Below are 26,609 nucleotides of genomic sequence, written 5' to 3'. Positions count from 1 at the left end.
CTGAGCCACTGCAGTGAGGATCAGCACACAACAGTCGACCCAAATACCCTATTTAGACCTGCATTTGGCTAATGATTAGACAAGACTCCAGCTCCAGTTCCTTCAACACCTAAAATATTTACTTAAAGCAGATGTTGTAAATAAAAAACTTAATTGGAGAGCACTGATTTTGTTTTCTAGCTTTTGAAATCAGTACAAAAGTAGTTTTCTCAGCATTCCAAGAAAATTCCAACAGTCTCATGGTGGACAGAGCCATACAAGTTTGAATTTCATTAACCTCCTCTCCTGAGCCATGCCTGTAATTTCCATATGGAAATGCTGAAGTATTATCACCTAAAGAAGTTGGCAAAGAAATATTTGTATGTAGAGGTGACATTACATCCTTCCTCTGATTACATCCTTCCCATTTCCTCCATGGTGACACTCTGAAAGCAGATCATTTCAGATACCTGTCACTTCATTCTACAGTTAAGGATATGGTTCAGATCCTTCACAAATATTTGGAATGCTTTACATCAGGCACAGTGCCACCTCCTGATAAATAAATAGTGAAGACTTTTACACAAATGAGTTCAGCCATCTTTCCTTCTATTTTGGCTTGTGAAACACCCTGAAAATCTGAAACTTGCAAATCAATTGCTTCATTTCATTCCAGACAGTATTAAACCCCAACATAACCAGAATTTGACCATATGTTCTGTTTTCAAAAGCAGTTCCAACATGTAGGCAGAAGTGCCTAAAGCCCTGCTGATTTTCAGCACAAGAAGCTTGCCCAGATGTATGGGCTGCTCCTGAGATTAAATATAGACACTAGTGCAATGACTTAAAGTAAATTTGGTAAGTGTGCTTTTTCTCAGTAGAATTACAGCTCAAAAATAAAATTTTCTTAAGTCCCCACAGGAACTGCATGGAGGTCAGTGCATTCTGGGCATCTACCTTGCTTATGCACTTCTGAAATTTTCCTTGCAAGCATTATTTCTAATGATAACTGCAATTATGCTAAATATGTTTTAAATTGGCACTGATTGCTACGCAATTTTTGTCATAATTTCAAGCTTTCTTATCTGACTGCTGCTCAAAGAGGAGATCCTGTCTTTCTTATTGAAAGCAACAACCCTAAGCAGTTTCAAGGAAAGAAAATTCTGTTGCATTTCAGTTAACCCAAATCCAGGGAGGAGCTGGAAAACAAACCCTACAACAGCCAAGAATTAATTTGGCTTCCATGAAAACTAGCATTAGTTTTTGAAGCTGAGAAACCTTGATACACATTCAACTACCTTGGCCTGCATTCCTGCAGGTGTTGTACTTGTTCTAACTCTTCTGCTGAAACCTCATGCGTTTGTAAAAACTGAGCTTGATGAAATCACTCTGAGAACAGCATTTGGCAGTAAATTTGTTAGTCAGCAGGAAGGGAGAAGGGTAGCTAAGCAAGCAGCATGACGGTACCTTTGGTCACAGCAGATGCATTAACTGTGGTGCTGATGGAGGAGGCTAGGGAAAAGCGACGGGCAACTTCTCTTTCCTTAGATTCTGGATCTGGGAGAATAGACAGATGCAATGCAGGGCAGGATTAATACGGTTAATAAGCACTGTGGGTAAAAGATGTGCAAAGCAAAGCAGCAGCTGGGAAAGGGTAAATAGAAGGTAGCTTGCTCTCTAGAACAGCCAGGAAGGACGCTCTCTACAAAGTGAAAAGCATAGAAAATAATTTACAGAAATATATTTTCAAAGCAATTCCAATTGCACCAAATCTTAACACTGCAGAAAGGAGACTTATGCCAACTAATATTTTAGCTAGTCTAAGTATAGGTACAAAACACAGAATGATGTGCATGATAGTTAGAATGGTGCATGTGTCTACAGATGAGGTTGGGATTATTTAGAGACACTGAACTGCTTGTTCTGTGATGACTGACCTGAAAAACACTGAAAAACAAACACAAATGGTTTAGAGATCACATTATGGAGCACAGGCCCTACGAGGAGCAGCTGATGGAAGTGGAATTCTTCAGTCTGGAGAAGAGGAGGCTCGGAGGAGACCTTATTGCTCTATATAACTAACTGAAGGGAGGTTGCAGTGAGCCTCTTTTCTCATGTAACTAGTGACAGGACAAGAGGGAATGGCCTCAAGTTGCAGCAAGGGAGATTCAGGCTGGATGTTAGGACATTCTGCTTCTCAGAAGTAGTGGTCAGGTGCTGGAATGGGCTGCCCAGGTGGAGTCACTGACCCTGGAGTGTTCAAGGAATGTTTAGACGCTGTGCTGAGGGACATATTTTAGTGAGAACTACTGGTGATAGGTGGACAGTTGGACTGGAAGAACTTGCAGGTCTTTTCCAACCTTGATGATTCTATGATTCAGTGATTCATAATTTCTGAAAGTTAAGAGAGTGAATGGTCTTTCCTTACTAGAGCAGTCTGGAAAAATAAAGGCACCAGAGTTTGTTTGTTTGTATATTCCAAATAATCCTTTTCCCAAATTCCATTCAGGAATAAAGATACATCTTTCCAAGATTTCACTGTGGGATGTGAGTAGCGTTTTTGACTCAAAATAGTTAATAAACAGATCAAAGGTGTAAATGGACTAACTGCTAGCCTCAGAGTGCACATGATGCTACCATATGTATTGAAGTCATTAAGGAGCTCTTAGGAGGTTGCATGTACAGCAATATGCTTCTTGCATGTAGCAACTTGCAGCATCACTTGGGAGAAAAAGTTGCATGCTTACAAAAGTTTCAGGATTAACAATTTAGTTTTTTCTGTTGGCCATGTGCTGCATTACTCAAGTGACAATTTTCACTGAGACATGAATAAAGCTATTCATATCCTTTACATCTTGATTTCAGTAAGACAGTTGAACACTTAACTAACCAGGACACAAGTTCAGCTGAAAATGGCATTAGAAAAGGCTTTAAATATTCAGTTGAAGCTTTACAGATTTGTCAAAAATTATTTGACATGTGATTTTCATGTTTTGATTTTTTTTTTTTTAATATTAAAAAAAAAAACTTTGGTAAAAAATTAAATGATTCTATTATCATTGAAGATTTGCCTGGGATAGATGAAGAGTTGTATCAAACAGTGTTCTTTATAGAACACGATTATACGCTTTGCTGAATCCTAAGCCAAATGCTCCCAGCCAGTGACTGTGATTCAGAGATTTTTCTATTCCAGTTGCCTCATTTCTCTTAATGTACCTTCTTTTCTCCCTCTCTCTCATTGTTTTCATGGTTAACTGTCAAACAGCACTGGAGGAAAATAAATTTTACGTGATTTTAAACTTCAGGTTTCAATATCCTCTGCAAAACTATATTACTGTGAGGATTTGTTTTTCAGGAATCTTAAAATTCTCTTTCCCACTCATCATCTTTAAATTTGCCTGTTTTAGTGCTCAGTCACACAGCTTTTGTTCCTGCAGCCCTGCCTAGTAAATAACACACTCACTGTTCCCTTCTCACAGCTCTGCTGTAACAGCCAGTAACACAGTTCTGCGTTATCACTGCCTACAGAAATGACCACGGTCTATGAATTAACCAGGCTGTCTTCTGTCTCTAGGCCAGGACCAGATTAGTAACTGAACAGCACAACTAAGTGAAATCAGCAAACATTGGACATTGTGCAGTGGAACAAGCATTCTCAAGTAACCAGATCCAACAAGCCTTGGAGCCAAAACTGCCTACAGCTGAGGGGTATATAATCTTCTAAGGTATACCTTGCTCTCTGGAACATGGAATGACTGAACAAAACACAAGACGTCTCGTATGACAAGGCAACTTTAGATAAAAAGGAGAAAGAGACCTAAACCAAAACTGCAGCATTGTTCTACATTCATCACATCAGAATCTTGTCATTGATTTCCCCTGGGCACAGGTCTGAAAACCACCCACTTTTTTGTTTTCAGAAACTTATTCTCATCCACTTAATAATACTTCTGTATTTCTATTCTTTCATCTTTTTATTCTTCCATCTCACTTTTTCCTCCTTTGCTGCTCACCTTCTGCATCATTGCATACTAGATCTTTGTCTCACAGAAGAAAAATCATTTATCAGAACAAGAGAAAAGCAATATCATAACAATTAAAAGAGTAATTACGTTACATTTTCAAGTAGTAATTGTGAATATAGTCATCTAGTTTCATTTCTATTTACATTTCTTTATTTCCTCTAAAATCTCTTAGTATAGCCATCACAAGAAGATGCAGTGCTCTATACACGGATACTAAGTGTCTTCTAAATGCTTATGCACAAAGACTCACAACCCATCATTTTACAGCATCATAGAATGTAATTATATAAATGAATATAATGAAAAGGCAATAAACTCCAGATCTTCTGAATCCCAATTCCCCAGTCTAACCACCATGTCATGGCTAAGCAACATTTGAAAAACCAAAGAGATTCAACCAATGAACATTGTAACACATGAAAGCTTAGTGCACTGCAACACAGAGACGATATTCTTCCCTTCAAGCCAGTAAATTGCTGAAAGAAGTCAGGTTGGTAGCCACTGAGAAAAACAAACGTTATTTGCACTATGCACTATGAAAAGATCCAACCACTGAACTCCAAGGTTGCCTTGCCCACAGTGCAATGGGAGCCATTTCTGGTAACGGGATATTTGAGAAGAGAAGCCATGTGTGTGTATCAGACAGGTGCATTTTTGTGGGATGTGGCAGCATTTTAGGAAATAGTGATGGATGACACTATGGGATGGAGAAAGCATTGTGCAGGAGACAGATGGCCAGAGACCAAATGCTGCATGTGGTGATTTTACCTTTGGGTGGAGCTCTGCGGTTGGAAAGACCTTGCAATGTGAATCGCTTTCTAGCAAGCGCTGTGCGCTCAAGGTTAAGGCTGGTGGAAGCATCAACTAGGAGAGAGAGGGAGAGGGAAGAGAAATAAGGAAGGAAGGGTCAGCCATTCAGCTTATGGGAAAGGAAAGGTTAGCACTGGATGACAACGAAAAATAAAGAATTGGTTTTGATTCAGTTCAAGCCTGAGCAAGAGCTAATCAATTAGAAAGGTGATATGAAGTTAGTGATTAAATCAGCTGAGCTAACAGAGCCGCTGGGCTGAGTTTGGCTCACTGAATTTCAATGGAGAAAAATAAACGAACAAGCAAAGACAAACAAAAAAACAACACAAGAAAAACAGGTGAAGGGATGTAGCTCTCATCAAAGGAAAATACAGTTTAGCAGCAAGCTCATTGAAAGGGATCTAGTGCTTTTCACTATGAAAACACATCACTGTGGTTGGAATAGCAAGGCTGTAGGGAGAAATAAGAGGAGCCTTACAGTGCAGGATGCACGCAGACAGCAAGCATTGTGAGCAGAAACACTTCTGCTGTCCAGCACAGCTCAGCAGTTTGCCACGATCAGCCCTGTGGCTGGTGTGCTCTCAGCCTTACCTGCTGAAGTCTTTCTAAAGCTGCCAAAGCTGGCACCTAGTAATGCACTTCACCTGGGACTTGCTGGGACATAAGTATGGCTATGCCGTCAAAGCATACATGTCAGTCTCCTATGTGGATAAGCCCACCATGCCACCTGATGATCGCATTTATAAAGATAAGTCATAGGTGGATCAAAGTCCTAAGACTCTGAATTTCAAAGATATACAGTTAATCACACTGCAGGAAAGAGGTGGACCAGAATCCAATTCCCTGACCCATGCATTCATGTCAAATTATTCCTATCTTTGTGTGGACAGGTAACACAAAGAAGGATTAAGGCAAATGATCAGGAAAAAAACCACGTGCTAGCTGCTTGGTTCCCTGCCTTGGGATTTAACGACTAACTTTCTTCTCCCTTTTATTTCATACACTGTCAAGTCATAATCATTAGGGGCACAAATGAAGACCAGGAATACAAAGGAAACATGGAGAGACAGTGAATCCAGACTGACAAACACCAGACATACAAGCTCAGCTTCCAAAGGAAAGTGCATCCCATCACTTCCTGATTTGCAGCCAAGATAACCCAGGATCCAAGGTGCCTGCATGCATAGGCAGGTGTGAAATGAACAGGTTTTAACAGCACAGTGTTATGTCAGCACGGTCAGCTCCTTCCATCCCGGGGCCTGATGCCAGTCTTGTGCCTGGCAGGTAAGGAAATACTACAAGGACAGTGTCAGCTGTGGAGCTGCACACTGGTGCACTGGGATGCATATGGCTGTCAGACCACCTGTTCTGGCCTTCACTCCTTGCTGTGTCTGCTCCCACTGCTAAGCAATGCCTGTAAAGATACTGTGAGCCTGGGACAAGGCCTATCCTGCAGGCTGAATTTTGGATCACGCTGGATTAGCTTATAAAGAAACAAGAAATTTGTATATGAAGTATATTTCCTTGCCATTTGTGAAGAGCAAGCAAATCCATAGTACTCAGTAACAGTGGTACCACAAGGAAAGTACAGCAGTGCATGTGTGCAGGGGGAATGCTTTTATGCTCATTCTGCTTGTTCTTCAGCCATCGAATTGTATCACTTCACAGAGGGACATTTTAGTAGTTCACAAGTCCCCACAGCTGCACAGCATGTACCAATCACTACAGACTGGTCTCTAGTGACATGTTGTCTGTACCAGAGTTCTTTCAAACCTTTTCCTTCGTTCTGCAGGTATAAGAAATAATTCTGAATCCCATTTCCAGACATAATAAGATCTAAATCTAGGTGTGCAACAGGTTGATCATGAGCCAGCAGTGCACACTTGTGGCAGTGAGGGCCAAGAGCATCCAGGGCTGCATGAGGAAAAGCCTTGTCAGCAGGTCCAAGGAGGCGATGCTTCACCCCACTCAGCACTGGTGAGACCCATAGGTCCTGTGTTGGGCTTCCAGAACTAGAGAGACATCAGTGTATGTGAGTGAATCCAGTGGGGAGCTATGGGTATGAGTAAGGGATTGCAGTTGCTGAATTATGAAGAGAGAGCGAGAGATGGAACTGTTCAGACTGTACAGAAAAGGCTGAGAGGGGTCTCATCAATATATACAAATTCCTTATGAGAGTGGGTAAAGATGGAGCCAAATGTTTCTTGGTGGAGCCCAGCGACAGAATGAGAGACAATCCGCATCAACTGAAATACAGGAAATTTCACTTAAAAACATGAAAAAATCTTTTTCACTGGGAAGAGTAAAGACTGAGACTGTGTGCACTGGGAAGCTGTGGAGTCTCCGTCCTTGAACACATGCAGCACCTACTGAACACAGTGCAGAGCAACTTGCTCCAGCTGACCTTGCTGTGAGCAGGTTGGTGGGACCAGCTGTACTCCAGTGGTTACAGGAGTCGCTTGGCTTCCATGTAACTTCAATTTACCAATCAGGTCCACACACAAAAAAAAAACTGTGTTATATGTGGACAACACATAATCACATGCACTTACCAATAACAGTGATAAAGCTGATATACCTTGCCAACAATTGCCCCCTCCCCCACCCACCCCACACACTCTGTACTACAGAAAGAAAACAGTATTTTGAAATAATCTGCTTTCATGCTAACTGCAAAGATGTTGGCAGTAATACAGTCAGTAGGTGGCACAAAAGAGACAATTTTAACAGAGCACCAGAATCCATGCTGTGCTTACACTGCAAACGAGCACAACCTCAGAGTCACAGCGTGATTCCTGTGCGCCTTCAAAATTAGGACCCAACTGTGCACCCTTAAAGGGACTGAATTCAGCCCTGCAGAGTCCCAGCTAGAGGCTGTAATGCTTCACAAGGACACAGATTAAAACTGCCGATAAAAGTGGGACATAGAAACTCGATAGCTCTTCCATTGGTTCTGTGCACAGCAGAGCAGGATGCGCACACACACCCTGAATCTCACAGAGAGAAATGAGTCACTGCTTAGCCCCGAGGGAGCAGCCACATACCAGAGCATGAGGTGGCTCTCAGCTGAGCTAGCAGTGAGTAGCAGAGGAATTACAGTGAGAGCCCAGAGAAACTGGTCATGGGAAAGCAGAAGACAGAAGAAGGAAAATCAGCAAATTGTGATCCCACCGCCCACACTGACATGGAAGTCGGACCAGTTAAAAATCACCAACTGTTTTCCTGGATATTTTTTAAAATAGAGTTTACAAATTTTAAATGAAATATTGCTTTTCAAGGTTTTTTTGTTTCTGTTTTTGTTTTTTTCATTTTAAAAATATTTCACATTTAAACAATATCTATTATTACATAAACATGCTTTTAATTAATAAATTCCATTTTTACTTGAAGAATCCATGACTTCCTCCCAATAATGAAAACTTATGATGATGAAAAAATGTTAATGAATCACCCACTTTTTTAATCAAAAGCTACTCAATATGTTTGACTATATTAAGAGTTTTTAATCTTCTTATGATTTTGGTTCTTTTTCTATTATTAGAAAAGTCTTTGTTTGAAATAGTACCTGACAGAGAAACTGTGGATGAAATATTTTCTGTTCCTGCTACCACCAGATGAGTTCCACTTTCCTTTTAGAGTTCATTTTAACCTAGCTGTATAGAATTTATCAGTTGTCTTTATGCACTTAAATAACGGAGGGACTTTCTGTGACCACACGTGCATTTATTTACTATGAGCTATCAGGGAGCGTATACATAGAGAAGGTAAAAAGAAACCTGGGACACAAAGCAAGGACATTTGTTAGCAAAATTCATAGGCAACCTTAACATTAAATATGGTTAGAAACGAAGTTATCCAGGATATAGAGGCATACTATACCTCCAAAATTCTATTCTTAAAAGCAGAATTACATAAAGAGCATTGTAATGCATCAGAACTTGAACTTGAAAATTCCTAAACTGGCAATGCTCCTTGGTATTCAAGAAGTTTCACAGTGCAGTCACACAGGCTTGTAGCATTGTTTTTTGATGTTAAACTTAGAAAATACACATTGTAACTATTCTGATAAGCTCTAGAAATGATTTTGCAGAACAAAACAAAACAAAAACTATTACCCTTTGGAATCAAAAAGCTCTGTCTCAAAAGTCCTACCTCTCTTTTGTCTGGCACTGGGACTGGAATTCCTGTTTTTATTGTTAGATGCTTCCACGTTTGATGTCTCGGATTTGTTTTCATATATGCTTGATGACTTTCTGCTATACCTTTGGACAAAAGAAATACAAAAATAGTTATACTCCTGTTTAAGAGCTAATGGAGCACTGAGCTGTGAGTCGGATACCAGGACTAAGCATTCTTTGTTACCATCAAATGCAGAAGCCTAAAGTTAAGGAGAAAAAGGCAGGTTTTAAAATCAGGTGTGCTATAATAGTCTGCACCTGTGCCACACAAGTATGGTGGAAGAAGCCATTCTGCATCCTTCCTCTTTTTGAAAGCAACAGATTAGGAAGAAAGAAGTGAGAAACTTCTAATAAGTACAAGGCAGCATGAGACGTCTTTATATTTGAATCCTTGACCTGTTTCTGAGAGAACCTTAATGGAGGTCTCTGTTACCTCCTGCACTAGATCTAAATGCAATTTTACAGCCTGATGGTAGATGGGGCTCAAAATAAATATGGGAACAAATCCAAAGCACATTCACATTTCTTTATTGTTTTATCTCTGGCCCTTCCCAACCAGGCTGAGATAACTGTGCAACACACAGCTGAGAGAGTTAAAGATTTTCAGCTGTGAGAAAGATTCCAAGAACCACACACCCACTTCTCTGAAACAGCATCTGCAGTAGAATTACAAGTATCTGTATATATCTTTGTGCACAGGATGTTTTTACATGGATGTATGACTGAATCAGTCATTTCCAAAAAGGTAGACAATGAAACAATTAAAAAAATAGTCTCTTTAAACTGCATATGTTTCAGTAGATTAGGAAACAATGCTAAGGGATCAGTTCATTATCAGTGAAATGCAGCAACCACCCTTTCAGAGAGATATCAGCAGCAACAGATACCACAGGACATCTCATTTTAGGATTAAACAATGAAACTTTCGGGAAGAACCTACAGAGAGAGAATTTACATAGATTGAACAGGATTTGGGGACATTCAACCATCACCTGTATTAAATGCATCAACTGTGAGTGTTTATGTTGCAGACATCTCAGCTCCAGTCCTTAGCTCATGGAATTGCAGCCCTAAGTACTGTGTTGACTTGCAAACAAGTAAAGGGAACTGTGAATGGATATGGCTTGGGGAGGTGGAGGTTTTCTGCAAACAGATTTCCTCAGAGTCACAGTACAGGTTTGGCAATTTCCAATAAGCAATAATCATTTTACAGAAGGGCAACCCAGGAGAGGGCATTGCAACAGTTAGAAATATCTCAGTAATTAACTTCCAGCTGCTGGCAGAGCACTGATTACGCTGGCTGCTCTCTGGCTAATACTGTCTACTCCTGGCTTAATAACAGCATCTTTCATAACTGGGGCTGCTTAGTCATCTCATTCATAAACAGACTGTGCACATGTCACAAAGTCTAACTTCCTCCTCTCACTTCTTGCTGCTGCCCAGCATCCCAAACCTGGCTGCAGGCAGGGCTCTGCAGTCTGAGGAATTCTGGATCCACTGTTTCTCACTGGTCACTGCAGAGGTGTCTCATGCTGCAATTCCTCTGTCCTTGCTCTCTGAGACATATTACAGAGGATCAAAGTGACCTTGGTTTGCAAGAGCCACTGAGAGTCCGTACTTTGTTCCACTTATGAAAGCTCAGTGTCTTGTTCTGTCATGAAGACATACCATATTTTCTTGCCTCCTATAATAACCCAGCATTAGGAGTGGAGGCATCTAAGCTCTCTTCTCTATGGTAGTCAGTAGAGCATGGACAAGCACTAATTTTTTCTTTTGATTTAATCCTTTCTAGGATAAATATATATTCTTTCTTCCTGGAGTTGATCAATGTCCTGCTGTCATATTTTGCCTATAATTTCTGCTTTGAAAATTCTCACTTTAAAAGCTTTGTGAGAAGAATTGATTTGAAATATTTTTGTCGGTGCAGTTCATCTTTTATTTGAACAATTATCTCCTTCTGTCTCCAAGGTGGTTTTGCTGAAAGATTTTCACCTTAAACCTCTTCAGCTTAGGCTTTAAACCTGAAATATAACCAATCCAAGAGAAAATACAATGCAGGATTAGCAGCACTACATGTGTTTAATTTTTCTTGCATTGAGCTGCATAGCTCTCGAAGGCTGGCTATGTTTGCCAGGGATATCTTGGTTTAGTTAGTCCTGCAAACACAAAGAAAACTTTACAGTGGTATGTCGTGCCAACTCACTTAGCAAATTTGCCAGCAATTGCAGCATTACAAAGATGTGCTGACAGCTCCATTTAACATCCAGGAAGTGTTCCAGGGAGCACGTGGTTCTTTGGAAAATTCAAATGATGATTTTTTAAATGAATTCTGCATTGAGATTCTGAGTTTCCCCATGAGTAAAACTTTTATCTGCATTTACATGGCTTTATACAACATGGAGGCAATTTAATAAGTTCATACTCCAGAAGCTAGACATAGAACACTAAGAATTTATGCACTGAGAAGACTTACCTGGCTATATTGGAGGAATTCATTGGTGCATGGTACACACTTTCAGTGATTCTTTGGTGTAGTTGACTTGCTTCTGTTATAGAAAAAGGAAAAAGAAATTGATCCAAATTGTATCAGCTGCTTTCTGGCTTGTGTAAAATATGAGAAAGAAAAAAAGGGAAGGAAGAGATGAGGGGAGATGTGGGGAGGGAAGACAGATGCTGATGAGCTGTTTTTCATGGCCAGGAAAGTCAGACACTGACAAGTGAAGAGTGAATGCAAAGAACTGCCCTCAAAGTCTCAGGTTGCTGAGATACTGAGGCTACTTTGGAAGAAGAAAAAGCTCCTGTCAATGAGATTAAAATGGAGAAAAGGGAAGGGGCAATACTGAAAGATTAATCATCACAAAATCTTTTGTGGGTGGCAGTGCTGGGAGAAAGGAGAACTTAGGGCAGGAAGTCAGAAGTAGCTATATTCCTGGTTTTGGCAACTGATTCACAGCCTCACAACCTCTTGAGCTGCATCCTTAATTCCTTTGCCTGCAGAAGAGACAATTATATACATGGGGATCTAAGCAGCAAGGTGTTGCCCAAAGCCTTGCTAGCACTCTATCTCACTGCAGAACTCTGTAGAGGACACGTACTAAATGTTTGGACACTAATTACCCATATGTTAAATTGTTTATTACATACCTTTGTACACCTCCTTTGCCCTTTGCTCACTTAAACATCTCAGCTGGTTCCTTCCAACATTCCAACCCTCTGTGCAATTCTTAACAACAGTCATTAAAAACAGCTCAGACAAACATTTCCTTCTTCGTTCTTGTTACAGTGCACAGTTGGAAAAATATCCAGTCTTGGATTAAGCAAGGAATTACAGCCTCTTCTTTCATAAGTCATTGGAAATAGAAGCAATTGCTTAATACTACTGGAAAGGGCATTTTCTTCCTGCTCTCAGTATTGGAGTAAGGGCTTTCATCATGTGATAATTTCAGAAAAGGCAAGGCTGCAACAGTACGTAAGGTACCATTTCTGCCCTGTGATTGCTGATCCCTTGGATTCACAATGAAGGAAATTTTGACCTTACTTGAAGTAAACTTGGAGGTTCTCAAGACCAGACTGGATGTAATCTTGGGCAACCTGGTTTGACAAATAACTGACTCTGCTTTGGGAAGGATAGTGGAGTGTGATCTCCTGAAATATCTTGAAACCTGAATTATTTTAAGATTCTGTGATCTTGAGACAAAACAGTATAGAATATCAAAATATTTTCTCCATAAAGTATTTTTCTGTTCTGTAGAAGCCCAAGTCAAGCCACCCTTTATACTTCAGAAGTAAGTACGAGAAATAACAGTAGACATCAAGAGATCAAGTCCTGAAATAAGGCTGATAAGAATCTTGATTTCTTTCCTCAGCAGTTCTGCTGAACTGACTGCAGTGAAATTCAGAATGAAAAAGAGAAAGGATGACTATAAGGATAGAAACAAAAGATCTGAGTGCAAAGTGTTTATTTATGTGTACATATGTTGTGATGGCTTCTATTACATTGCTGAAGCTCACATGCATAGTTGTTTCTATCCACTTAAGGAGACTGCAAGAACTTGTCTTTATGAAACAGACAATTAAGATAAAGGTGACCTCTAAAGTTAAAGCACATGCACAGGTTTCCGCCTAGGACAAAATCTGCTTAGGAATCTTAAGGATGTGGGAGGAGATGCTTTGCTGGCATTGCTTTAAATACTGTGTATGACAGAAGCAGAAAATGACAGGTCAAAGCAAGAAACAATGCTGGGACACAAGAAGAGTCTGTAATGAACACAGCCATGCTTTTTTGTCCTTAGGAGAACATGCAAAACGGATTTTAGGACAAGGTACATTATTGTTCATAAAAACAGTAGTATCTCAGGTGGTTTTCATCGCTATGTTCTCTTACTATCTAGAATAACCAAACTGAATTTTGGCTGTCTTAGGCTTAATAGAATGTCTGTCATTGTTTTAGGTACTTACAAGGCCTCAACCATTCACGTGTTGAGCATGTCACCAAACAGCTTTACAGTGACATCTCAGTGAGAGAGGGAAATATCATGAATCACATTTTAGAGAAAGGTCGCTACGATGAGAAGATGGAAGAGATGACTGACAATCACATCTAGAGATGTCAAAACATAACGAACGCGACCAGATTTAAAACTGCCTATCCACCAAAACAAAACAAACAAAAAAACCCCCACAACAATCAACCCAAAACCACGAAGTAAAATAAAGTATGAGACAGAGAAAAGCAGTTGTTGTGTGCACTCATCCGTGTGTGGAGAGATCTTTCATGCCAGTCTTGTAAGAAGGCACGGAGCGAAGTCTGGGCCTCCATCTCCTCATGTGCTGATAAAAATGAATGTCTCTAGCATTATGCTTGAGAGGGAGGACAGAGGAAAATCACATTCCTCAGACTAATTGTGAATGGAATAATTATTCATGCAATCCAACTCATCCTCTTGCATAGAAGCTCAGTCCTTGCTGGTTTCATTGCTAGTCATGAATGACATTATAAGTCATCCCAGTTCCATGTTGTCATACACAGCTACAGGAAGAACCAACATCATCAGATCACACTGTGTCTTACCTCTACATGCTTCCAGTTGTCCTGTTAGAACTTTGCGTATCTCAGAAATCCAGGTGTTTTTCAGCTCAACAGAAGATGCCTGAGGACACAAGAGGAAAAGGCAAAGCAGATCAAAGCATGCTACCAACCCCTTGGATATCCTAACATATGTTTGCTCTCAGTTTCACATAAGAATGAAATTCCATGGCTGGATTTTCAGATCAAAAGAAAGGATACTTTTCAAGATGGAAAGGTTACCATGAATCTAAGGTCCAGTCCTTGCCTTTCTGTACAATCTTCCAAGTAATTTTCCACTCCTTTGCTTTCTTTTCTGCCCAAGTTCACATGATATATTGGCATATACAAAATATACAATGATATATTGGTAATTTTAGAGCCAACACAACAGTGAAGATTTCAATTGTTATTTCATGACTGTAAAGGACAGTGAAATTCATGAAACTGAAAACTTTGTTAAAAACATTCAATTCAAAGGAAGTATCGTTCTCAGAAATAAAGGATTGTTGTTACCTGGATGATATAGACTTCTTCTCTACCATTATACCAGATCTCAAACTTCTTGTTATCTCCTTTTACGTTTTCTGTGATGCCCACTGTGCTCATCTGTTTCAAAATAGAAAATTAGAAGCTGCACTTGGGAAAATGTAAGTAGTCTTTAAGTTCAGTCTCCCCCAAGATGCATTTTTAAAAGGCTGTATTGAGTTGCAAAACTAAGGTTCACATCTGGAGTCACAGCACATATGACTGGGTCTGTCTCCAAACCAAAACTAAAATGGGAGCTTCCATTTACTCAGTGTTGCAAGATAACTCCAGGTCTCCTGTATTGTTGGAACAAAAAATTTATTTCTTCCTCCTTTCCCATTACCACATTTTTTACCTTTAATGAATTTTTAAAGCTGTATGAAGCTGTCTTCTCATGACCATCTGTGTTCTCCTCTCGTTTTTTGCAAAAAAGCAGCATCTTTGTGTAGAGAAAGAGGTGTCGCTGCATTGGTTTGAATCTTGCCAAGTCCTTCACCTTGTTGTGACCCTTCTTGTGGTCAGTCCACACGTTGAAGGAACCTTGCATCAACAGCTTACCAAGCTCACTTACGTCCCCCTAGCAGGCAAAGAAAAGAGAGAACATACATTATGTCCAAACTTGGTTAATCACAGGCACAGAGCCCTCATCTGGGCAGAGGCATTTGCCCAGGCATCCCTTCTATCAGGGGGCAGACATGTTACATCTGCAAGTCCACCTACTCATATCTTGCTAAACCTGTGTGTTATCTTCCTACTATGTTTAACACATTGCTTTCCATGTCCATAATTTCCACTTTGCCTCCCAATTAATAGTTAGAGTCAGTACCATATTTACATCATGTACATTAGCTGTCCCCTCTGATGATCACACAAGCAGCAAGCTTTTCTGACAAGAACTGAGTTTCAGTGCTCCCGACTCCAAGGCATTATGAAAAGCTAGTGAAGGTATGCAAGCAAATGCTTTGGCTCCAAAAGATTCTCTGTTCAGTTTCTTCTCTGCTATGATCTTCTCATGTATTCATCCCTGAGCAGGATCTTGAAAGACACTTAGATGTCTGAAGACACAGACTGGTGCCTAGAGTTATGAGGTGTGTAATTCTCTCCCATTGCAAAACAGCATTTTGCCAATAGCTTCTCAGCTCACCATCTGTAAACTATGCAGTGCTGTACAGCCTTGGGCAAAGAGAGAGCAAATGCACCAGAGATGCATAAAAGTATCCGAGGGAGAATGAATCTAAACAGGAAACAGACCTTTCTGAGTTAAAGACCTTACGTGAGGACCACTGATGGGCAAATACTTCAATGGATATAAATGACATTTGGCTCAGACTCCACCAACAAAACATTTACAGCTCAGTTCAGTACTAAAGACTGTAATAATGTGTGGACATGGTACATATCCAGAGCCAAACTGGCTGGCACTATGAGCTGCGGCTCACAGTGTATTACAGTGTTACAGAGTGTAGTAACATGTGGATACAGAGGACATGGCTACATCCACCTAGTAATGTGCTTCAGTGAGTAATGATGAGCATAATGATGCTAGTGGCAAGTTTAACTGGCAGTACTTTGCATAATAGTTTTAGAGAATAAGCTCAGTTCATTATCAAAAGACACGTTTTCAACATTGCTATGTTCTACTGATTATGAGGGCAGATGATGGCTCTGAGTGGGAATGATTTCTTAAAGCACAGATTGCAAATTGGTCTCCTTCTCACTCACTACTCTACCTTAGATCTAACTGCAAAATAAGGGTATGTTTAGGTACTGTTCTACTCCACATAGGCATGTTATTAGGACTCTCATCCATTAGATGGATGGAGATGGCAGTTTGCAGCAAGACTTTGCAGAAGACTTTGAATATCAGCCTAAAACTCCTGGGCTGTGTCTTCAGTGTGGACAGAAGTACAGAAGCACACTATGTCTGATAACTTGTGCTAGTAAACTGTGATAATTTGTCCTAAAGAAAGTTTGTTTAAGGTGAATGATTTTAACCTTATCTCAGATACAATTATTTGCTGTTAGAACAATACATTGGATCTCATGCTTATGAAAGATGGGAGATATGTATGAATGGCCAATGTGCTGCATAGCCAACGGACAAACTATCCAGGCCACATTGTATATAAAGGTTAGAATGATTGTAGGAAACATCTCAGAATGTTCCACTTTCCAAGTCCTTTACTCTGCTTTTTTGTGGCTTGGCTAAAAACAAACAAAATAAAAACATTAAAAACAGCCAAACAAAAAAACAAAACAGCAACGTTAAACATGACTTCAATTCCTCAAGCCTGTACGTACACAGCTCCATGAAACTAGAATTGCCTATGCAATTAGGAGCATTCATCAGCTGCCACAAAACCTGCCTTTCCACTGGCACAGTATCTGTCTCTGAAGGTGTTTTTGGCAAGTATTTCTACCATGTCTGCATGAGAAAAAGTCTCAAAAGGGGTGTGGCTTTGTGAGCAATGGGAGGTGCTTATTTGGCCATCACAGCCGAGCACCAAGGACAGATGGAATGAGGAGAAGAAATGGTGGGTCTATGATACATAGTTAGGCACACATTTAAATTCATTTATAAAATAATGCTGGCACAACAGGCATAGTTTCCTCAGCTATCAGATGGAGATGCACTTGAAAAGAAAGAGATAAATATAGAAATCAGAACTTCTGAAGCCTTTCCATCCTGCAAAATAAAGTTAGCTCTTTCCACTTAGACACAGTGCAGACCCCAGCACTTTTTCTGGAAGTCACATTCTGCACTGTTCTTCTGGTGCTCTAGTTATTACTCTGATAAAATAATTCTTTGAACCTTACATTTTTTCCTTTACTTTTTTAAGGTTAAATATATACCCTATAGCTATTTCAGAACGGGCAATCGCATCACCCTCAGGCCTCATGTCATCAGACACGCTTCTCCTTTTTACATTAGTCATTTCCACTTCTCACTGAAGCGTTCATGTTCTGTACTAGATCTTGTAAGTCATATGACTTCAGTGGAGCTTCAGTAGATATATATATACATTCGTGGCCTTATTTGTACTGTAGCTGTTATTTCACATCTCAGATAATAAGTTTGCCAGTCACTGGGGTGGGTTCTATTACCCACTTCAAAGCAAATCCAAATATTCTTCCCTAAGAGCAAAAGATTTGGAAATGCTTGAGTTGCACTGGGGTCGCAGACAGTTTCAGCAGATTTCTTCAGTTACGTCACTCATTTTTGCTGCCTCTCACTTACAAATGAGTTTTGTCTGTGATTACTCATAAGGACTGCATTTGTCCCATTTCCTTCCCACATTCACCACCCACACCCACGTATGTTGGCAAGTCTTCTTGATAACTACAACATGCCACTGAAGAGCATCCTTCAAGAATGTGACTTAGGCTCCTTCAAAGTGTACCAGCCATGGGCACAGGGTGATCCGTGATGATAAAGAACATTGTATGAGTCAAGACAACAGTAAGGGCAACAACAAATAATACCTCGTATCCTGTGATTGCGATCTGGTGCATGGAGTCATTTACGGATTTGATGATATCAAGCACTGTGGCCAAGGCCTCTTCCAGTTCAGCAGTACCCTCTGAATTCTTGCTGCATTTCAGCATTTCCTGATGAAACAATGATGAGAAAAGTATTTGAAAATTTCTTATATCAGAATACAACACAACCCAGTCCTCTCTGAAATCTGTGCAGCAGAAATACAGGATAAAATAAAAATGGAACATTCACCATGTTCAAGTTTTGTGGGTTTATTTAAGATGGGATAGGAGCATTTTTACACAATTACAATCACCTTTCATGTATCGCAAAACTACTACTTTTTTTTTTTTTTTTTTTAATTTTTTTTTACTTCATACCTGCTAGAAAAGAAACTCAATCTTAGTGTAATGATTTCTGGTATTACACAATTCACAGTTTTCCTGGAGAATTTGTTCCGATTTGTATCCCCACTACTGAAAATATTAATTAATTTCTAGTTTGATCTTGTATGGCTTGAGGTTCCAATCAAAAGGTCTTAGTAAGCTCTAATCTGATGAATAAAGAAATTCTGCATGGAAAAAAAGATCAATTCCTGGATAGATGTTTAGACCATGGTCAGATTATCTCACAAATCTTTCTTCTCTACATTAAGTGAAGATTTTTTGATCTATAAAACAAGTTTTTCAGATGTTAATTTTCTGGGAGGAAGTAGGACAAATTACTACAAATTCTTCCCATCTCTTATTCTCTACACTTCTCCACTACAGATTACAGATCTGCATTTGCAAATGTGAAAAACTTTTTTAAGGGATAGTCATTTTGAAGAATGATGTTGGTACTTAGCAAATAAAAATTATTAAACATTGAATTCTGCTTGAAATAAGGTCATTCCATCTTCCCATCTCCGCATTAAAAACAAGACACAAAATCCTTGACAAGCACGTGCCCAAAGCAAAGAAACGAAAAAATCAAACTTTTTAAGGGATCAACTGTTGTGATTACTTCACAAAGAGATCTTATTTAAAGCCCCAAATATTTAAGGCCAACACCTTACTTAGCCCAGCAGAGCTCCTCCAAGGTTCTCTTATTTCTATGTGTGTTATTTGCTTGGAAAGTTCTAGTTCTAATTATTTTCCTTGAACCAACAGTTACAACCTATGCAATTCATGAAAGATACAAAAATCTTCTGTTTTTAAATAGTATAAGCTGCCTTGCCTCTTGCACTTCTGCCTGTAGAGAAGCCTAGGATTTCACTCAGATGCACAGATATTTGTTGTTATGTTTTCGGGTTTTTTTACTTTATTTTGTAGAAAGTAGTTCTTGGCAATGAGTGTCCATTTGAGATCAGAATCAGACTTTATGTCCTTGCTAAAAGCATCTAGGGGAAAAATGTTTAATAGATACAAATCCACATATAGTTCATACAGTTGTGAGTAGACATGAATCTCAAAGCAGTTGGAAGATCCCAAATGGCAGGATTCTGTCCTCAAATACTGAGGTAACCAGGTCCTAGAGGCTAGAAGCAGGATGCATTCTTATGTTACCTGTTGCACAGTTTCCACTATGGATCCCTGCTCTCTGTATAGTGGGACTGGTGCTTTTTAACATTAGCTATACTGACTTGCAGCCCTCTGGTTTCATAACTATGACCCAGAATTTAAAACTAGTCTGATCACAGAGCGTCAAGGCACGGCACTAAGGCACTTCTTTGTGACTAATTCTTCAGACTCCTGTTTTCCTATACCCGTACAAACTCCTGCTACCAGAGATACAGTGCACCATCTTCATAGATCTCATAATCCTTGACAAAATAAACGTTCTTGCCAATGTTTTGCCAAGTATAAAACTGGTCTGACCAGCCTCAACCCTAATAGCTGCTACCTGTTTTGCTGGAGAATTTTGCTCCTTGATCTTGTTATATTTACAGGCATTTTTCAAATTAAAAATATAATCTGGTTTACTCTTGCTCTTCCGAACACTTTGACATTTTCTCCTCTCTCCCAGAACAGTTTCAAGAAATTGAACCAAATTTATTTCTGGATTAAGTTGATACAATTGTACTGGATTCAGTGAAGCTGCATGCTTTTTAACAACCTCGTTCAATTTTTGGTTTCTATAGTTATCCAGTAAGAGGTCACAAAACTACTGCAGACGTGAATGACCATCCAGATCCTCACATACCTTAAACTGGCCCAATTTGACCAGAATTTCAAGCACAGACAGTGGTCTTATAGCTCCAACCAATCAAAAGGGAAGCTCCTATACTCATCCTGTAGAAAAATTGCAGACAATTTATTCTTAGTTGGGGCTTTAAATGTAGGAGTGGCTCCTTCTGAAAGGTTTGAGTCACAACTACCATAAGTTGGTTCAGAGAGCTGAAAGAGTTCTGTTAAATGAGGATGGATGCCAGAGATGGGATAGAGAATATCAATTCCTGTTTTTAAACTGTAAAGCCACACTGAGCAAATAAAAACAATTTCAATTTCTGATCAAAGATAAGTAAAACAATAAAATATTTGCTACATAAAATACTCTATTTTGTTTTCCCCCAGCAGTACTTATCCTGAAACAGTAGTCCTTTTTTGACTCTGTTGCTATTTTGCATTAAAAAGTATTTGTTGGTGAAGTAAGAGATGATTTCATAGAATCATAGAATCATAGAATCACAAGGTTGGAAACGACCTATAAGATCATCCAGTCCAACCATCTCCTCATCACCATTGCCACCACTAGTACTAATCCACATCACGCAGCACGTCGTCCAGGCACCTCTTGAACACTGCCAGGGACAGCGACTCCACCACCTCCCTGGGCAGCCATTCCAGTGCCTGACCACCCTCTGAGAGAAAAAGTTCTTCCTTATGTCCAACCTAAACCTCCTCTGATACAACTTGCGGCCATTGCCTGTGTCCTGCTCGACTGACTTTCCAGTCAGTCCTCCAGAAAATAATCCCGATAAGCAATTCTATAAGTAAAACAAGCTATGCATTGGAATCCTTTGCACCATCATGGAAAAGTTACCTTTAATAGCAGCTGGTACTTGGTGATTCTCTGGACTGGCTTTAAAAGATACGCATCTAGCGAGAGCTTATGATCCAATTTACGCTGACATTCCTGCAAGAGACAACAAAGAGGAAAAATATTGTTTCTTGATACACAGGCAAGACACCAAGATCATTATCATTTGGTAATCTGAAGGTGGTATGTCTCCCAATTGTGAGAGAAATTTGCTCTGTCTGCATAGGATTTTCCAGGTTACTTACACCAGAAAATGAAAATATATCAAAACAGAACTAATCAGAGGTTCAACTTAATGTTGAAATCTGGCATGCCCTGCTCATGAGAATGTAATCATCTGGGGTTTGCAGAGATGCCAGAAATTGTTTGGCTTTGCTGTAGCCTGAAGTTCCTCCCGTCCAGGAACTATTCTATCTATCTAATCTCCTATAGAGAGCACATTGACACATACTGAGCACCTGCCATCAGTATAAGAAGCACAAGAAAAGTCTCCATTTTTCTGTAAATTTTCTAAAGCAGAGGAAAAAAAAAAAAACAAGTTTTGATGGTCTCCCGCTGCTTGTCTGCAGTGTAATTCCACCTGAAAAAAGATGCTGTCTCCACACTGTCTCCAGAGAGCTTCAGACTTTGGCTTGTTCTGACAGTATTTTTCATATATTTGGAGGTCCTCTTTCTGCAAGAAAAGGAGAGCTTAAAGTAATAAATAATCAATAGAGCATCTGCCATGAATCAGACTTTTTCTTACCTTCCATCCTAACACAAAGAAGTAATGAATTCATGGTCATAAGTCTATATGTAAAAATATACTGAAACTACCAAACCTGCACTTTAATGTTGTGAAGTTACATAAACCAGAAGATGATGTTTTCTCACTTTTTGCACAAATCAAGCAGGCACTAGATTAAAAGACACAAAACCTAATTGCAAAACTGTTATCTTTCAGAGAGGGAAGTAGATTATTTGAAAACAATAAATAAATAAATAAGATTTTTATTAATGCTACTGGCACAGACCAGTAGGTAGTAATTTTGATGCTACAGGCCAGACAGGAAAAACCACTTAAACTCTGTCCTATCCAGATTAGAAGCAGTCGATCCACTTGATCTGTCCTCTGACCACTCTCCAGGTGCTCCCACTTTAGTCCATAACAAAATCTCATTGACCTCAGTGAAGACAAAGGGAATCTCAGTAAAAACCTAAAGAGATTTCAAGGTCTTTAGGCTATATGGTTGGGCAGAGGCAGGTGTTCCTCTGCCAGTTTCTTAGCTCGCTAACCACAAGTCCAGTTGCTCAGAAGTCCTACAGCCATGCCACTGCAGAGCAGTACCATACAGATTCCTTAGCAAGACTGCCTGTGTGTGAACAGTTTGGAACCTTTCTGTCTGCACTCACCCAGGTGGACATGACTTTGGTGAGTCAAAGACAGTGCCAAAAACAAAGGAAGGGTATTTCTGGTTCACTCCTCTGTGCTTTCAGCACTGAACAGTGCCTGCCTATTCTTGGTACAGGGAAAACGTTTTCTTTTGGATAGAGCTACTAGAAGAAACTGGTATCTGTCTTCCTCTATAGTCTCATGTTGACATCACCTTGATGAATCAGACGAAAGCAGGGCTGTGCAACACCTCACTGTGTCAAGGATTATGCAATAAAAAAAGCTCCATTGCTCTCTGTAGAACACGAATGGTGCTGTTTCAAAAGAAACATAGTTTTATTCATGTAAATAGGATTGTCTGCACATGTTGCCTTGGATGGAAGTTAGCAGGGCGTAAAATTCAGAAAAGTAAAATAATCAGAAAGTGTAATCAAGCATTACAATCTGTTCCTGGTGCACAGAAATATAATTGGACTGGGCAAGAACAGAAACAGTGATGCTCAGAAGGGGGGGCAAAAGATGAGTATCTGTTTAACATAAAGAAAAGATAAAATGATAAACAATTCATGAGTAACTTGCCACAGTGGAACTGTCCTATGTCAACACAGTTCACCACTGCACGTATCAGTGACACCAGCTCAGGCAGATCCAGCTTTAATTTTTACAGTGGTGTAAGGACTAGAACGTTCACTTCATGATCATATCCTGACAAGGACAGGCAAAGTGTAAAGGGGGATAAGGGTGTAGTTTCTGGCTCATCTTGCACCTGATTTTGCTGCTGTGTTCCAGAAGAGAAGTCTGAGAGGAGAAGTATACGGGAACTTCACACGCTGCTCCTCCCATCCTGAGAGGATGTAATAAACCTGGGAATAAGGGTTCATTTATGTGGTGATGGCTGTCCAGGTGGCACTGGTGGAGGTGGGAGGATGTGGGTGGACATGGCAGGGGAATGACAGGCAGGGGATGGAGGAAACTCAGCCAGGCACAAGGACATCCCACTGCAGCTCTTGGAACACTTTCAAGCAGTTCTGGAAGGTGAAGTGCGATCAGACAGGGTAATATTCTTCAGAAAGTATGAATCTAAAAATCAGTCTATTTCAAAGCACAGGCTCACCACGGTGTTGTGGCAGGAAGGTTACACAAGTACAAGGATGGGGAAACACAGAAATGAATCTGCAATAAAGTGAGTTTCCTCCCAGAACTAAACATCTCCTTGAAGAGCATCTGTTTCAGTTTCCCCCATGCCACAGTAAGCGCAGTCATAACTCACAGGGCAAGCCAGAAGCCTCTGCTCAGTGGGAAGATGCAAAAAGCTGCCAAATCATGGGGAACACAAACACACAACCAGGCTTTTGTTTGTGCCTCCTAAAGCAGTCCAACAGAAACAACAACTTTCTGGAGTTTATGTGGCTTCGTCTAAAAACAGTACATGAGGGAAATTCCTTGAATCAAAGGTGCTACTGTGTGAGCAGAGACATTTCCAGAGACAGGTTTTTGCTTTGTTAGCGCGAAATTTGAAATAGTGAAAAAGCTAACACATGATTTAAACTAATACATGGTTTAATTTCTTACTAGATATATTTGGTATTGTTTGACTAGTCCATGGAGGCTGATAAGCAGAGTTGACAAAAGAACTGATTTTCTTTCACTTCACTCATGACCCAAAGCTTTACTGCAGCTTATTTTATATTGGTGGAACAATGAGAATTGGCTCAGCAGCTGTTCTGACAGAGTCATAAGCTGCAAAACTGGAACATGGAATTTGATCTTTCTGCAGAATAATAGGATCAATTTTGCATTACGAATTTCTCTCTACCTTCCAAGTCCAGGGATATTTACAATATATAGACTATTCCGCGCTTCCTGGATTTCAATGGCCTGCATTCTTCAGTGACCGTTTATCCTACTTTGCATAATGATTTCACCACAATATTTCCCTGCTCAGCACCTGAATCTTAGGTTAACAACGTAGTCCTTGGTAATGCCATTTACTCAGGCGCTAAATACTGGCGGCTAACCAGAGAAGAGTTCAGCTGACTATAATCACATATACACTGGTACGATGACCTTCAGCATAACTTGTTTGTAAACCCTGTTTGTAAAGCCTGTTCTTTGGAAAAATTCACATTTCTCATTGAAATCTTAAAGTTGTGGCAGTGCTCAACACCTCTGAGAACTGGGGCAGGTAGGTTTCATCTAAATACATCTGTATTTCATACAGTTCCTTGTCAATAAAAATTAAGCAGGAAAGCAGCAGCAACTCATCAAATCAGGTTTTTCTGATTAGTGGGACCTCTGAATGAGTGCCAGACAAACGAGCACCTTTTGTTGGGTCACAGGAAACGGGGCTAACAGCCACACTAATGGGAGCATGGATGAGAGCTCTCAGGGGATGGAGCTGCAGAACTTAGGTACTGAAATCCACAGGAAGCAAAGATGCGTGTGTCTGACCAAACCCACCAGTCTAAGGCTTTGGGTTTTCTCATATATTGATCTCAAACTACTTCAAATAAACATCTAACCCTCACCACTTCATCCAAGTGAGGAGAATCTCTCTTGGTTTTTAAATAACGTGAAGAAGTAAAAGAATTGGTCTTGGAGTAATGGAGCTGGTAGAGATTCACCACACAAGGAAGGTGGTAGACTCTACTGAATCAGTTTCAGGGAAGTAAGTCTCCTGAATGGTGTAGAGAAAAGAAGACAGAGATAGGCTGTGCTATTTGCACTCAGAGCAATATGCTGTTATATCATTTCCTGCTTATTTACAGCAATGTGGTGCCAGGTGTACATCAGGTTCTGGGCATCATATCTTAATCTGATATGAAAGTTGACATTTTGATCTTTTTTTTTTTTTTTTTTTTCCGATCAGAGCTTAAAATACATTTGTAAAACACTGCTAACGGATCTCTTCCCGCCAGTAAGCAGGCTCAGATTTCAAAATACACACTGGGAATATCTGCTAATATGAGTTTCCCTCATTCACATAAGCAATCAGAGTGAAAGGATAAAAGTTAATCTGTAAGTATTGTTGGACAAGAACATGGATATTCACACAAACTTAGAAAAGGATTTTCTTACCCTTTTCAAAAAGCACTGGGCAAGGAGCTCAGGATTTTCAATGCAATTTTCTAACTCTTTGAGGAAAATCCTGTGAAAAACAAAGGAAAGCAAACAATAATGGAACATTCTGTTCACACTTGCTAGCTTCCATGTAAATCTAGATTAAAGTCTATGTTCCTGTAGTGAAAGGATTCAACGTGGAACATAACAATTCTGACACACAAAGAAAGATATTATATATATTTAAGAAAACTGGAATGAGGTTCACAGCTGATTGCCTGAAACACCAATATTATCATGTCTTCATCTGCTCACAAGCATTAGATACATCTGGTTCTTCTGGCTGTTCAGATTTATTTTCAATATGTGGCCCAAACACCCACTTCCCATTTGGTTATGAGCATGTTTCAGAACAGCAAGAAAAGACAGAAAAGCTCTGTCAAATGCAGTTGTTTAATCAGCAAGCAGTGAAAATATGGGCTGCATTCCATTTTTGCAGTCACTGGAAGTCAATGCACTAAGCTTTTAGGAAAAGAATTACCAGGTTTGCAAAGGGACATTTATCAGACTATCAAGGGAGAACAAAAAATATTTACCGCTAGAGACATTCAAAATTAATAATGGCAAGGGAGATCACTAGTGAATGCACAAAAGGGATAATCTTTCACAAATAGATGAAATTGATGATCTCAGAGGTATTCTCCATACATGGGTTTTATAGGACACATACAGAGGCAAAGTGAGGATGACTTTCCCTGCCTGTGTACACATGGGTGTAACAAAGCACCCTGTGAAAAGGCAGTAGAAGAGTCAGCAGCAGCAAGGGCTCAGGACAACCAGCAATTCACACGTGCCTGTTGTGGAATTCATAGATTTCTGGGAGGTTTCCAAATAGAATATCCTTCTTGTTCTGGAGCATTGATGGAATCAGATGTAATAAACTTGGATTGTCCATTTCTGAAGCATAGCCCTGCAGAGGAGAGTGAAAGATAAAACCAGGTTATTTTTACCAGGAAAAAAATAGTGCATCTGAGTCACTAAAAAGCCCCAAAGTATGTGTGCTTTTTTTCTCAGCAGAGCATACAACAGCTTC

The 26,609-nt window shown here is 39.8% G+C and overlaps 1 protein-coding gene across 1 annotated transcript in view; it reads right to left on the bottom strand.

Annotated features, from left to right (window-relative positions):
* Positions 1–26,609, bottom strand: part of MCF2L2 (MCF.2 cell line derived transforming sequence-like 2) — a gene marked incomplete at both ends in the record, with an annotated part of 119,304 nt that overhangs the window by 6,457 nt on the left and 86,238 nt on the right. The window contains 12 exons of the mRNA XM_079539822.1: positions 1,447–1,536; positions 4,773–4,868; positions 8,967–9,076; positions 11,466–11,538; positions 14,064–14,142; positions 14,574–14,666; positions 14,941–15,162; positions 18,069–18,194; positions 21,088–21,180; positions 21,665–21,757; positions 25,535–25,604; positions 26,365–26,486. Coding sequence (XP_079395948.1) covers positions 1,447–1,536; positions 4,773–4,868; positions 8,967–9,076; positions 11,466–11,538; positions 14,064–14,142; positions 14,574–14,666; positions 14,941–15,162; positions 18,069–18,194; positions 21,088–21,180; positions 21,665–21,757; positions 25,535–25,604; positions 26,365–26,486 — 1,267 coding nt within the window. The remainder of the gene's footprint in view (positions 1–1,446; positions 1,537–4,772; positions 4,869–8,966; positions 9,077–11,465; positions 11,539–14,063; positions 14,143–14,573; positions 14,667–14,940; positions 15,163–18,068; positions 18,195–21,087; positions 21,181–21,664; positions 21,758–25,534; positions 25,605–26,364; positions 26,487–26,609) is intronic.

This window comes from Tetrao urogallus (assembly GCF_951394365.1).
Source record: "Tetrao urogallus genome assembly, chromosome: 9".
NCBI lineage: Eukaryota > Metazoa > Chordata > Aves > Galliformes > Phasianidae > Tetrao > Tetrao urogallus.
This window is presented reverse-complemented; position numbering and strand designations above follow the sequence as displayed.